The sequence below is a fragment of the Ictalurus furcatus genome, chromosome 9 (genome assembly GCF_023375685.1).
Source record: "Ictalurus furcatus strain D&B chromosome 9, Billie_1.0, whole genome shotgun sequence".
Classification (NCBI taxonomy): domain Eukaryota; kingdom Metazoa; phylum Chordata; class Actinopteri; order Siluriformes; family Ictaluridae; genus Ictalurus; species Ictalurus furcatus.
This window is the reverse complement of record NC_071263.1, coordinates 29,204,801-29,219,256: the sequence shown is the minus strand read 5'-3', so window position 1 is coordinate 29,219,256 and position 14,456 is coordinate 29,204,801. Positions and strand designations below refer to the sequence as shown.

The window sequence follows — 14,456 nt, the reverse complement described above, 5'->3', positions numbered from 1 at the left end:
TGCCATTTTATCTCCACTGTGTACTCTAATGGGTCATCGTCATTAATTATTCTGCATGTATAACATTTTATTTAGCTGAACCATCTCAGAAGCAGAAATTATTTTCACAAACTGAATTGATGGTATTTAAGTTCTTTAAAATAAGCTTACCCTGGTGAGCTTTGACCAGGCAAACGCAAGCAATGTTTGTACAGGTCGCCTTGGTAACCGATATTTGAAGGATCCGTGTGACTTCGTGAAACTAGAATCAGTTTAACGTCAGTCAGCATCAGTGAAACGCTACGACATTACACACACGCACTTCACCTGCATGAGATAACTCAAATTTTGTCCTTTCTAATCATTTTATTCTGTTCATTATCGATGGAAAAGCCATGCAAGTTGACGAAGCTGTGATCTGTTCACAATTTTACTGCATGCGCCCATGCAAATAAAGGATTTATTTATTCAGGGGTTATTTAAACCCTTTCATCTCATTTCTTCTTCTTCTTCTTTTTTACATTAAATATTTTTTTCATTTCATAATAAAAGGGAAAAATGTACTGAAGTGTTTTTTAGGGTAAAGAAATCCAAATCACGTGCGTTCTGCACTTACATAAAATTTGCATTGTCCTCTCCCTCAGTTTGGGAATTTGGTTTTGCGTTTTCATTTGTGTGCTGCTGTCACCGGTAATTTAATTCCTGTAGAATCATCAGAGCTGAGCTCAAACACACCACGGTGAGGGAAGATGGCTGTTCTGTCCTTCCTCCTGCTGCTGGCTCTAACAGATGCAGCCACAGGTCTGTCCTGGAGACAATACATTTACTGCGATACACCTTTGTCCTGGACTGATGCTCAGACGCACTGCAGAGCTAATTATGTAGATCTGGCAATTTTTGACACAGAATGGGAATTCGACATTTTCGCAAATCAAACCAGTACTCTGAATGCTAGCAATTCCTGGATCGGCCTTAGAAAAAATAAAAGTGAGCAAGCGTTTACACAGTGGTCTGATGGAACAGTACTGAACTTCAATAAGTGGAACAATGGGCAATCTGACAATGTTGGCACTGAAGACTGTGTGTTTACTAAGAGTAAGTGGGAAAATGAAAATTGTACAAAAACTATGAACTTTTTCTGCTACACTTGGGCACCTCAGATGATCGTGGTGCAGGAGATGAAGAACTGGCACGAGGCTCTGGTGCACTGCAGAACGCACTATATTGACCTGGTAAGTCTCACCACGGAGATTGATCACTTTCTGGCCAAGAACAGGAGTATGGAAATTCTCACTCCCACTTTCTGGACCGGTCTACGCTTCATGGATGGCTCATGGTTCTGGGTGAACCAGGATTATATGCCAAGCCTGACTTCAATGCCTTCATGCCCTGCCTGGCCTTACCGGTGTGGAGCGAGAAACATTAGAGATGGTGTCTGGGAGAACAGAGACTGCGAGGAGAAAATGAACTTCATTTGCTACCACTACATTTGGTAAGTGTCTCGACTCGACATCTAATATCTGCTCAATAATGTTCTTTAACTAAGTACATCAAAATCAAATGGAAAACCAATAAAAATGTATCTCCATAGAATTCATTTATAAGATGAAGAGGTTCACTGCAATGAAGACCGGCACGAGACACGAGACGAATATCAATGAAACAGCATATAATATTCTATTCTGAATTATTTCTCTAGAATTGTTACTCCAGTACTCAATATTTACTCCAATACTATCTTTAACTGCTAAATTATGTTACAGTAAATAGTTTTATTTAGTAGATGTGTTTTTATTTTATTTTAATCCACTGTAAGGCATACTGTAACCTTTGCCCATAGGTATGATATACTACATGCTATAAGATATGATATGTTATAAGCTTTTCCAAGTTCATGAAAGGATATTTGTATTTTATCCTCCACTGTAATGATAATAAACATTAAATAAAATGGTGAAGTTTAAAGTTTTGTCATGAAATTGAATTAAATTCTTACTTGCATGTTGTAGAAGTGAAGACATATTGCACAACCGCTCTCTTGACTGGAGAGTGCTGGAGTATGAAGCCAAGTTATTCTGAACTGCACATGGCATTAGCACCATCTTTAATAGCTGTGGGAAATATGACAATGTCATTGAAAATGACTAAATAAGATGGATAATTTTGTTTCTCACTATATAGCAGTTAGGGCACTTCAATATGTAAAACATGTGATTTTAAACATATATAATCATCTGTTCTGTGTGTGTGTGTGTGTGTGTGTGTGTGTGTTGATGTTAACCACCAACAAAATACCCATTTGGAACTGCTATAAAATATTTCAGGAGGCTCAAACCCAAAAGTCAACCCCTTAGCTGCACCCCAGACTGAGATCAAATCAAAGATGAGCAAAATCAACGTGTATTATTTAAACATGATTTAAATACAAATGTTGTAATCTAGAGCTGCAACAACTAATCGATAATAATCGAGTATGAAAATCGTTGTCAACGAATCTCCTTATCGATTAGTCGGTCACGCACCAGAGAGCAAATAAATATAGATGTGTCCCAAATGATGAATTGTACATTTACACTACACATTGTGTACTCTACCGTCTAGTGCAGAGTTTCCGCGGACCCCTAGTGGTCAGTAGTGTAATTGCAGGGGTCCGTAAGAAAGTTTAAATTTTTTAAAAAAATATATTTTTGTTAAATGCATCAAAACAAATTCAAATGAGATGTTTTAAAATGAATCAATTTGGTTCACAAAATGTATCAATTCGCATGCATTCACAAATATCACGTTAGCTGAGCTTCATTTGATGGATTTATTTTTAATTTATTTACAAATGAAATGATAATTTGCTAAAACCTGAGCGGTAGAGAGCGGTAGAAGAAGGATAAAATAAACAAAAGATAAGTCAGAGAGTCAAATTAAATGTCACACCAACAATAAAATGTAAAAAATAAAATCTTGAAATGTTTTGATTCAATTTTAAATGTCCAATGTTAATATTATTAATGTTAAATATTAATAAAATAAAGTAACATATATAGAAATGACTTAAATATATAGCCTATAATTGTTGTGGAGTGAGGGGGTCCTTGTGGATTGTTCAAAATATGCTTGGTGTGGGCTAAAATTCTGACCACTACACAGTTACTATTATAAGTTATTTACAAAATCAAGTATACTTACAACCAATTGCCCGGGTGCAGAGTAAAGCACCACACGGAACCAGAGAGTGAGGAAAAGCAATGCCCAAGTTTTATTGTTCCGTTCCACCACACAAGATCCACACCGTTGAGAGTCTCAAAAGTGATCTAACATCCAGAGCTGACGCTCCCTTATTCATACAGTTTTCTAAACCCTATATGTTTAGAAAAAGCTTTCCCATTAATACCATTACGTACGCGAATCAACAATTTTGAGAGACCTTGTTCCCACGGAGTGTGCCGTTCTCATAGACGGTTATCTTGCGGCCTTCGCCGTTCCCAGGGACAGTTATCTAGCAGGTGTAGCCCAGCTCCAATACCATGATAATTGGCCCGTCACATTTCATCCTTAAAAAATAACCTGTGTCAATGTCAGTCCTGACTAGTCTATCGTGAGCAGAGGATTCTTCACACCTTCTGTTACGAATTGGTACTGGAGGCGGATGCAGGTGCAGGTCAAAGTCTTTATTAACAGTAGACAAACAAACACAGGAAACGCGGTCTTCACCAGGAAAACGAGAAACTGGTATCGTGGCATGAAACCAGACCGCTCAGCATGCTAACGCATTCACTATCGTGATCAAACACAAACGGGAAACACATCAGACGTTTGGTACAAACCATACAAACTATCCCAACTATAATACTGCGCCCAGTGCGCAGTCACACGAGGGGTTTAAATAGCAAACGTGACCAGTCAGAAGCCGTGCCGCAGTGCCATCTGCTGGCCGTGGCGTAACACCTTCACACACTTAGGAGTAAATTTCTTTCGTTTGTTCTACATTCCTGTTTTCTAATGTGGTTTCTTTCATATTTTGTTCTACATTTTCTGTTTATAACGCTTATATATATTTTCCCCCCTTTACTTTACTCTATACCTTATAATAACCTTATAATATCCTTGTAATACTTATACTCCTTTTATTATCCTTATAATATCTCCTTATAATATTTTGCATTCCTTTCATGTGTGTGTGTGTGTGTGGCTGCATAGGCCTCTCTCTCTGTGTGTGTGTGTGTCTCTTAGTTGACCTTCTGCCTGCGTGCAGACGTACTCCACCTACGCTCTGAGGCCTGCCGCACTTAATCAAATACATGTATTGTTATCCCCCTGCGCCTTGCTTATCTGTGTGTTGTGTCTTAGGTGAGCATCCGTTCATACAGTCCACCAGCCCAGTGAATTCTCAATAAGATTACATATTACTCATACCAGGTCTCCCTCGTGTTTATTTCATGTCTATTTTATATACAACATTGGAGTCCAGATCTCACGAAAGGTTGAGAACTTCTGGTCTAGTGTATGAATTTGAGAAAGGTAATATCGTCTCACGTTAGTATTTTATTAAACGGAATTATAAGCTGTTTCCCAATCAGTGGCGCATGATGTCATACGCACGTAATGTGATGCCACTAGCTTTAGCAGATACCCAGAGTCATGACTTTCTTCAGTTTACTGTTTGCATCAACGTTACCTTTTATTCCCGACATGACCCCAATCACCATCAGACATCAGACAGAGGCGTAATCATCACGGGACTGAGGAAGAAAGTGTGTGACCTCCAAGTCCTCTAAGGCAGGGGGGCATTTTATATTAAACACCCTGAAGAAGATCAAACTTTATAAAGCGGCGTTTGTGTAGCACTGAAGCACGACACAAGCAGTGATGCACGAACACAAACTTGTGTTTGTATCCAAAATGCTCCGGTGTGTGCAAGGGGCAGGGGAAACTGGTGCGAGTTGCTTAAAAGGTTTACTTTAATTTAAGTTTGTGCAGTGTAATTTCTGTAACGTTTATTGTAACAGAAGTGATGTGTTAGTATCGAGGCCGCGTTGCTCCTCACTCGCAGTGGGAGCGCGAATAAGATCTGTAATGTCTAATTAGAACACTATGATCAAAAGTAAAACAATATGCCTAAAAGCAGTGAGTAACAGAAACCACAAGGTGCAGTGAAAGGGAGTTTTTATTATTAATTTATTATTAATTATTGAATTAAACTACAGTCCTAAATGAATAATACACTGTATATTCTAATGTGTGTCTGTGTGTATTGGGTTCTTTTCAGTCTTATATAATTAGACAAACAGTTGTGTAAAGTTTTAGTCTGAAGTTTATATTTGTAACACTCAGTTTGTGGAAACGAAAAAATGGTATAGAAAGGCCCCCCGCCCCCTCCAAAAAAAAAAAAAATTTAATCGGCCAACTAATTGATTATGAAAATAATAGCTAGTTGCAACTCTACTGTAATCATAGTTTGTTTAAAAAATAATTAAACCTGAATAATTTAAACTCTTTCTCCGCCGTGTCTGCTGTCCTGTAGGTCCACATTTTGACCAGCAGATGGAGCCATTAGGAAATAAAACCTCCTGGTGTTTCTACATAGAACAAGAAACAGACCCGAGAACCACAACTCATGTAGAAATGATGAAATGCTCCTTTCCTGTTAACTCTAAATATTAATACCATCACTTTAATCTAATCTAATCTAAAGATGTAATAGTAGGATACTGTTCAGTTGAGCCAATATTGATCAATTTATGGTTACAGTCAGTGTTGTGAAACATCCATTAAACAAAAGTTAGTTCCTGTTCTCGCTTATGTTATAGCAGCTGTAGGCTAACAGTTGTTCCCTCAGCAGCCTATTAAAAAAAATTCTCTCTCGAGGTTTATAGAACAACAAAAATCATATTACTGTGAAACTACAGTGTAAACTCCTCTGTCCTGAAAATGTCAGAAAACTTCAAGTTACAGCTTTACCTCTGACACTGGAGACTCCTTCCATAAACGTCTCGTTACAGAACACGTCACCGTATCAGCGATCAGCAGTGGGGTTTTTTTTTAAAACCGTGTATTTATGGAGCACGTGCCATGAGTGTACAAATCACTGTAAATGAGCTGTTACCATAGAAACGATAATGTATTTAAAACAATAACAGCACATCAACATAGGCTAAACCTGCGATTTCCAGCTGCACTACTGTCAGAGCTGCTGTTATAGAAACTTAATCAACACCTTCGGACCAATCACAATCCAGAACTCAACAGCGCTGTGGGATAAAGCACGGCTTTGTTCGTGATTATATAATTTGGACTGAAACGACAATATCGAAGAACTCGTGATATCAAGTCGCAGACGATGTATCGCTGCAGCCCTGCATTCCTCTCTCACGTGGGAATAAGTGATCATGAGCCGCAACACCTACAGTACAGTACTCCTCTCCCAGTGGCATGTGGGCGGTCACACACACACACACACACACACACACTGCGCTTGCTCTCGCGCTATAAATATTTTCCGCGCTCGTGTTGAGACCAGACTCGTCTCCGTTACGCGCGCGCACTCAGAGGCTCGGAGATGGACAGTAAGGAGCCGGAGGAGAGCTCGGAGGAGGACCTGGACAGCGTGAAGGCGCTCACCGAGAAGCTGAAGCTGCAGACGCGCAGACCCTCTTACCTGGAGTGGCAGGAGCGCGTGCGCAGCGGACCGTGGAACGGCTGCCGAGACGCGCGCGAAGCGACCGTAACCGCAGAGCGCGAGGACCGCGACGGCCCACGAGACATCTGCGGCTTCCGGTCCATGGACGACGCGCTGCAGTGGCTCCGAAGCGAACTGGTGAGGAAATAAACCCTGAGGCTTCTGTATTATTATTATTATGATTCTTATTCTTATTCTTGATGATGATGATGATGATACATTTATTATTTATAGTATTTTATGTAAAGCATTACTATCATTATGATCAAACAAATGATTAAATATTCAATATATTTATTTATTTATTTATTATATATATGCAACGTTCCTTGAGAATAATATATAATGTTATGTATATAATTAACAAATGTAATCATTCTTAATTTCTACATATACTTAGTCATTCAAGCTCAATTTTTCACATCTCTTCACTCACACATTCCATGACACCGTACATTTCCTGTGCTAAGTCACTGAGGGTCACTAATTTTTAACTGCTATTCCCATAAGATCTCTGATCTGTGTATTTCAGATTGTATTTACTATATCAGATTTTCAGTGGCTCAGATGTTTACACACACGCGTTGTTAGTATTTGTTGGAATTGCTTTTTGTAGCCTTTCACAAACTTCTCGCGATACATTGCTGGAATGTTTGCTCATTCTTCCTGGTAGAACTGGTGTAAATCAGTCAGGTTTGTGTGCCTCGTTCCTCACACGTGCTTTTTCAGTTCGGTCCACACATTTCCTATGGGATTCAGGTCAGGGCTTTGGAGGTATTGTATGTTTGGGATCACTGTCCTGCTGGAAGACCCATTTTTGACCAAATTTTAACTTTCCAGTTGATGTCTTGTGTGTTTGTTTACATATTATGTTGTCATCTATTTGTGAATTCCTCCAGTCGCTTTTCCAGCAAAACACCCCACAACATGATGCTGCCACCCCCATCACCGGCAGTGGTGGCGTGGCGGTTAAGTCTCTGAGTTACTGATAAGAAAGTTGGGGGTTCATGCCCCAGCACTGCCAAGCTGCCACTGTTGGCCCTTTAGCAAGGCCCTTAACCCTCTCTGCTCCAGGTGGCACTGTATCATGGCTGACCCTGCGCTCTGACCTCAACTTCCTGACATGCTGGGATATGTGAAGAAAAGAATTTCACTGTGCTGTAATGTATATGTGATCAATAAAGACTCATTACAGTGGGGGTTGTGCTCTTCAGATTAAAACCCTCACCATTTTTCCTCCATCTGACCAGTGAACACTTCTCCAAAATGGCTGGTGATCACATGCAAGTCATGTAGTAGGGGCTTCTTCCTTCCATGACAGCATTTCAGGCCATGGTGATTAAAGGCCCCTTGAAATGGTGCGTGTACATACTTTGGTACCAGACGCCTCCAACTACTTCACCACTTCCTTTGTTGTTGTCTTGGGGTTCAGCGGAACCTTTTGGACCAAAGTTTGTTCGTAGGAGTTAATTTGTGTCTCCTACCTGAATGATGCAGTGTCTGTGTTATCCCGTGATATTTATATTGGCATATAGATGTTTAAACGGATGATTGTGGTACCTTCAGTCAATTTGGAAACTGGAAACCAGACTTGTAGAGGTCTCCGATTTTTTATGAGGTCTTGGCTGAGTTGCTTAGATTTTTACATGGTATAAAGGGCAAAAAGGTACAGCCATAGGTACGCCCCCAGTTAACTCTTAATTATGACAATTGGCCAATCAGAAACGTCTAAAAGTATTCCATCAATTTGTGGAATCATCAATTTGGCATCAACAGTAAATGATAGATTTACGTTTATATACATTTATAAATTTAGTTGCGTTGACTAATATGTAACACAAATTCCCTCTGTGTGTGTGTGTGTGTCAGAGGGAGATGCAGCTGCAGGACCAGCGGTTGGCGCGTCAGCTGATCCGTCTGCGTGGTGAGCTGCACCGGCTGAAGGTGGAGCGTGTGTGCGATGGACATCGGGAGATGCTGGATGACGCGGCGTTCGAGCTGGAGGAGTGCGGTGAGGAGTGTGACCTGCTGTGTGACGTGCCGCTCAAGGCCGCCTTCACCCTGTCCACACCGCTCAAGCACCTCGGCCTCACCAAGATGAACCTCAACGCCCGCCGTTTCTCCCTCTGCTGAACAACTCCGGATCCTCGAAGAGCGAACGATCTCACGAGCTACAAATAGACCATGTAAGAGATCGAGTCTTCTGTTCACAGCTCCTGAAGATCTAAAGATCTGTAGCTTTAATGACGTCAGTGTCCAACACTTCTGAAAGCCATAGTGCGTTTGAGATGGGGTCTGCAGCATACAAAAGATCCCAGAAGCTACAGAATTGTCGTAAAAGAAAAGAAAAAAAAAAACAGGCTGAGCTTCCATATTTTAGCTCTTGGAGATCAGGAGTCTGTGGTTTTGCTAATGTTCCAGGGTTGAAGCTCAGCGTAACCTTAAGGTTTTCTTTGCTAGAGAACGTGACGCCTTTAAAACACCCTTATAAAGACCTTAAAATACAGATATATTACAAGCTACAGAAAAGCTACAGGATTAAATTAAATTAAATTTACATTTCAAGCACTGCCAGGCCGTCTCTGCTGGGAATTTGGTTAGGCTGACCCTGACCTTTGACCTCCAGCTTCCTTTCAAATTGGAGTGACAAGATGAAAACAAGAAATACAACGGCACCATTGTTGATAAACATGTACTAACCGTCCTCAAAGCAAACGAGGATCAACAAATTTAATAATAATAAAAAAAAGACGAATGGTGGCTGGAGAACACAATTCCCAAGGATATAAGCCATAACGCCTACCAAAGATAATCCAAGCCTCAGACTGTGGACACTAATCTTCTTGAGCTCAACTTTTGGGACTCCAATGTCTGTCATGTGGCCTTAATATTGAGTGTCATAACATCATGGGTGTAAATAACACTAAGAAAGTCAATAGAACCGATGAAGAACATCATATAAGTAGAAAATGTATTCACGATTAAGGTGTGTGAATGTTTTTTTTTTTTTTTTACTTAAAGCGGAACCATACAAAAATTCTTCTTCTTTTTCTTTCTTTCCAGCATTAAAGTTTATGCGCTTAGCTCATTTTCTCTACTGAACATATAAAAAAGGACTTACTGTATATTACACGGGTTACGTTCAGGCGATTTCGACCCGAGAACGAAACAGATTAGAGAAGTAGTTAATTAGTGGTTCAACTGACACCAACGGCTTGTTACAAAAATACTCGAATGTCACATTACCGAAACAGAACGCAAGACCACAAATAACACCGTCACTGTTTACGGAAATAACGAAGTAGTTTTGGGTCAAGCAAAAGATCCCAGTCTCTAACATTTCCATAACTACAAAAGGTAAAAACCCTGAAATATTTGACTGAGATCAAGGAGGCCCATGACAATAGGGATTTTGAATACTGGCTTCTGATTGGTCAGAAGGTGCTGATTAAATTTCTCTAACAGCAGCTCTGACAGTAGTGCAGCTGTTCATATTAAAGCGCTTGCTCTGATACGTCATCATTTCTAAAGTAACAGCTCATTCACAGGGACTCGCGTAAACCGTGTGTAATCATTGATATGGGCTTTCTGTAAAGAGACTTCAGTGTCAGCGCTCTGTATCCGTCAGACGGAAAGCTGTAATCTTACGAGGTTTCAGACGCCTCTAGGACAGAGGAGTTTACACTGCAGAGCTGTTTATACTGTAGCTGCTATAACATAAGTGATAGCAGGAACCTAACTTGTTTCCTAGACATGCCGCAAACAGTAAACGCACAACTATAAATGAATAAAAAAAGTATGACCCTTCTTTAACCGATGTAATTGTTGGCAAGTTCCTGTAATATAAGGCGAATAAAACACTTTGGGATGTGCTGTATTTGGAAATTAGTCAACACCCCATCGTTAGTTATTTCCTTATACTGTAACTGCACTCCTCTAGGGAAGTTCAGGCTTCATGTACTTTGTTGTCACCATGAAACCTAATATGGGCCTGTAAAATCACTTGAGATGATGAAGAACACAGTGATGCTTCTCCTGACATCAGCTGAACACCGATGTAATTCCAGTCATGAAGAAGGACATGGACGTGATCGTTGGCATTGAGATCGAAATGTCGAAACAGACATCGTTCGTGGAGCTGGATTGATTCTCACTCTCTTTCCTTCTCATCCCGACCTGGCGGCTTCCCAAAAATCCTGCTCAGAATTCCGGACACTCCATTACTTAAGCCCAAAAATAACTATAAGAGTCAGATATGGGGAGAGATTAGTTACAGCTTGTACGCTGGACAAAAGACAAGCCGAACTGTTTATCATATTGTTAATAAAACCACAACTGTTCTAAAATAAATAAATATATATTTTTTTCCTTTCCAGGTTAATGGAAATGGGCAGTGGTGGCTCAGTGGTTAAAGGCTCTGAGTTAATGATCAGAAGGTCATGAGCTCAAGCCCCAGTACTGCCAAGCTACCACTGTTGGACCCTTGAGCAAGGCCCTTAACCCTCAACTGCTCAGTTGTATAAATGCCATAAAACGCCAATGTAAAAAATGTTAATAATGACGGCTGAATGTGCAAAAGACTACATGCTTTCAATAAACTCACTATGAAGCCCAAATTCCTAAAGCTTTTTGTACACCAGTATACACACAGATTCATATAAATGATCCCATCTGTAGATAAATGCATCCATATCATAGAAAGTCATTTCATGGGGAATCCGTCATGGGGAAAGTTTGGAAAGATTTCTCATTCAGGAATATGAAACTGGGAATAAATGTGGGATAAATGCAGCAGTGGTAGTAAAAATTCCAACCTTCGACCGGGAAAAAGCATAAATAAAGCGCTCCTTAACTTCTGCATAGGACGACAATCAACACTCAACTACTTTTGACTTGTAAGATGTGTAAATAATAATAGTAGTATTTACTTTAGAGCAATCAACATCAACATATTCGTTGGTTAAATCTATAATGCTGACCGTACAGTTCGTGATTTTGAGAAATCTCACGAGCTACAGACAGACCATGTAAGAGATCGAGTCTTCTGAAGATCTAAAGATCTGTAGCTTTAATGACGTCAATGTCCAACACTTTATACTCACAACACTTACAAAAGATCTCAGAAGCTAGAGAATTGTCATAAAAAACAAACAGGCTGAGCTTCCATATTTTAGCTCTTGGAGATCAGGAGTCTGTGGTTTTGCAAATGCTCCAGTGTTGAAGCTCAGCGTAACCTCAAGGTTCTCTTTGCTACAGAAAAGCTACAGGATTAAATTAAATTAAAGTTCAAATTCAAGCCAAACCAGGCCGCCTCTGCTGGGAATTTGGTTAGGCTGACACTGACCTTTGACCTCCAGCTTCTTTTCAAGTTGGGGTGTGTGCAGACAAACAAGACGAAAACAAGAAATACAACGGCACCATTGTTGATAAACATGTACTAACTGTCCTCAAAGCAAATGTGGATTAATTCATTTAATAAATACTCTATACTCTACTCTCTATAGGCTCAGAAGCAGGTCAAGCTATTAAAACATGATGTGTATTGCTATACAGTGTATTCCCTTATCACACTCCGCACTGCAACACGTTCCTTCCGATCCTCTAGCACCGCTAGACTGGTCCCACCATCTCTCAGGTCACAAGGAAGGCATTCATCAAGACTCTTGACTGTTCTTGCACCTAGATGATGGAACAAACTTCACCTTCAAACAACATTTAAAGACCCACCTCTTCCTAAAGTACTTAAATTAGCCCCAAAATTGTGTTGTCTGTGTGTTTTTTCTACTATATTACCTCCCCAATAGAGTTTTTAGATTGATGGTATTCTTAGTCCATGACCTAGTGAACCAGTATCAGGATATATTTATTGATAGAGATAAGGGCGTTTGCCAAATGCCATAAATGTAAACGTATTCATATTGACACTTATCATTTTACATGCCATTCTTTAGATAATTAAACATTTACTCCATCTTTTTCACATCTGTATTAGTCATTTTGACCAAGTGGTTCTGATTATCTTCTAATGACTGACCGGACGGTTGTGAGTACAAATCCTAAAACTGCCAGAAAGCCTTTTTGTGTCCTATTGACAGGCCATGGGGTGCATGGTGGCTTAGTGGTTAGCACGTTATCCTCACACCTCCAGGGTCGGGGGTTGGATTCCCACCGTGGTCCTGTGTGTGCGGAGTTTGCATGTTCTCCCCATGCTGCGGGGGTTTCCTCCGGGTACTCCGGTTTCCTCCCCCAGTCCAAAGACACGCATGGTAGGCTGATTGGAATGTCCAAAGTGTCTGTAGTGTATGAATGGGTGTGTGAGTGTGTATGTGATTGTGCCCTGCGATGGATTGGCACCCTGTCCAGGGTGTACCCCGCCTTGTGCCCGATGCTCCCTGGGATAGGCTCCAGGTTCCCCGTGACCCTGAAGAGGATAAAGCGGTATAGAAGATGGATGGATGGATGAAAGACCATGAAGCCTCTAGTCAGCTGTAGGATAGGATTCAATTCTGTCCCACTTGTAAAAAGTTTTTCAGGTTTAAGTTTGCAGTTTAGGATTGGTCAAGAAGAGAAAATCAACAAAAAGCTGTAACAAACAAACAAACAAACAAAAAGAACAACAACATAAGTGTCTGTATTCATGACAATGTAGTGAAATATGATATAGTGATGTTGAATGTGGAATATATATATATATATATATATATATATACAATATATATATATATATATATATATATATATATATATATATATATATATATATATATAAATGTAAAATTGTATTTGTTGCTTCAAAAAGTAAAGTAACTTGGCTGGCGTAAAACTACTTCATGGATGGATTCACTGGAAATCCGATCGTGGGTTAAAAACAAAAGAAAAACAACAACAACAAAAGTTAGTACAGTATGTGAAATGCAAATAAAAACTGCAGTGATTTGTTAATCCACTTTGACTTCATGTGTCTCGGGGGAAGCTCACAAATAACATTTTTTAAAAAAGGTTTAAGTTCTATTTACATAATACAGAGATGACACTCAGGGCATTTCGGCCCTGAGACTAACAAGATGTCTAGAAATGACTTGTGTTTGTAAACATGAATCCAAAAAAAGGTGACGATCTTTCCATCACTGTTCATCATCATGGAGATGAACATATAAACAGAGGATTTTAAAATGGATATCGCAGTCATTTAATATAAATAGTAGACCGATTATGTGTGGGAATGGGGTGGAAGTAGTGAAGAGTGGCTGTGTGAGACTACAATACAATAACAATAACAACTGAGCACAAAGAGAGAGAAAGAGAGAGAGAGAGAGAGAGAGAGAGAGGGTGGGGAAGTGTGTGTAGTGAAAGAGATTCAGACTGACAGCAGAGTGAATAAATTAACTTGTATAGATCTGCCCTTCTTTGTTGAAAGCGTGTCTTGTTTCTCTCTCCAGGGTTTGGGTTACGGATATGTTTCAGTATCAACACACCCTCCAGGCGTTTATGACAAAATACAGACCATCACTTAAATATCATCTTGTTATTTTGGCCTCAGGGGGCCAAAAGGTGACAATAGCAGGTGTCTCAGTCGATTTTTTTTTTCTTTTCTTTGACACCAATCATTTTCAGACATTTGGTCTAAATTAGGACATTAACACCGTTGTGTTCCAGATCACAAAGACTGCATAATGTCAAGGACTTCCTGTGAAATGTTGAATTTAACCACCAAAACCACATCATCCAGTTATATACTAGCTGTGAGTAAAGTCGTAAATTAATCCCCTCATTCAAGTTAAACGATTCATTTACAATGCACATGAAC

The 14,456-nt window shown here is 39.9% G+C and overlaps 2 protein-coding genes across 2 annotated transcripts; both read left to right on the top strand.

Annotated features, from left to right (window-relative positions):
• Positions 1-1,011: 1,011 nt before the first annotated feature.
• On the top strand, positions 1,012-1,707 carry LOC128612823 (macrophage mannose receptor 1-like). Its single transcript, XM_053633254.1, has 2 exons — positions 1,012-1,471; positions 1,571-1,707. Coding segments are annotated over exons 1-2 (366 nt in total). The 5' UTR covers positions 1,012-1,106; the 3' UTR covers positions 1,572-1,707.
• Positions 1,708-6,401: 4,694 nt separating this feature from the next.
• Positions 6,402-13,127, top strand: fam167b (family with sequence similarity 167 member B). Its single transcript, XM_053633592.1, has 2 exons — positions 6,402-6,787; positions 8,519-13,127. Exons 1-2 carry the CDS (start codon positions 6,530-6,532, stop codon positions 8,780-8,782), a joined length of 522 nt encoding a protein of 173 aa, XP_053489567.1. The 5' UTR covers positions 6,402-6,529; the 3' UTR covers positions 8,783-13,127.
• The last annotated feature ends 1,329 nt before the right edge of the window (positions 13,128-14,456 follow it).

Coding starts and splice junctions, on each gene's coding strand:
- LOC128612823 (XM_053633254.1), top strand. CDS start 1,107: ATGAACTTTTTCTGCTACACTTGGGCACCTCAGATGATCGTGGTGCAG.
- fam167b (XM_053633592.1), top strand. CDS start 6,530: ATGGACAGTAAGGAGCCGGAGGAGAGCTCGGAGGAGGACCTGGACAGC. Junction 6,788..8,518: donor AGTGGCTCCGAAGCGAACTG/GTGAGGAAATAA, acceptor TGTGTGTGTCAG/AGGGAGATGCAGCTGCAGGA.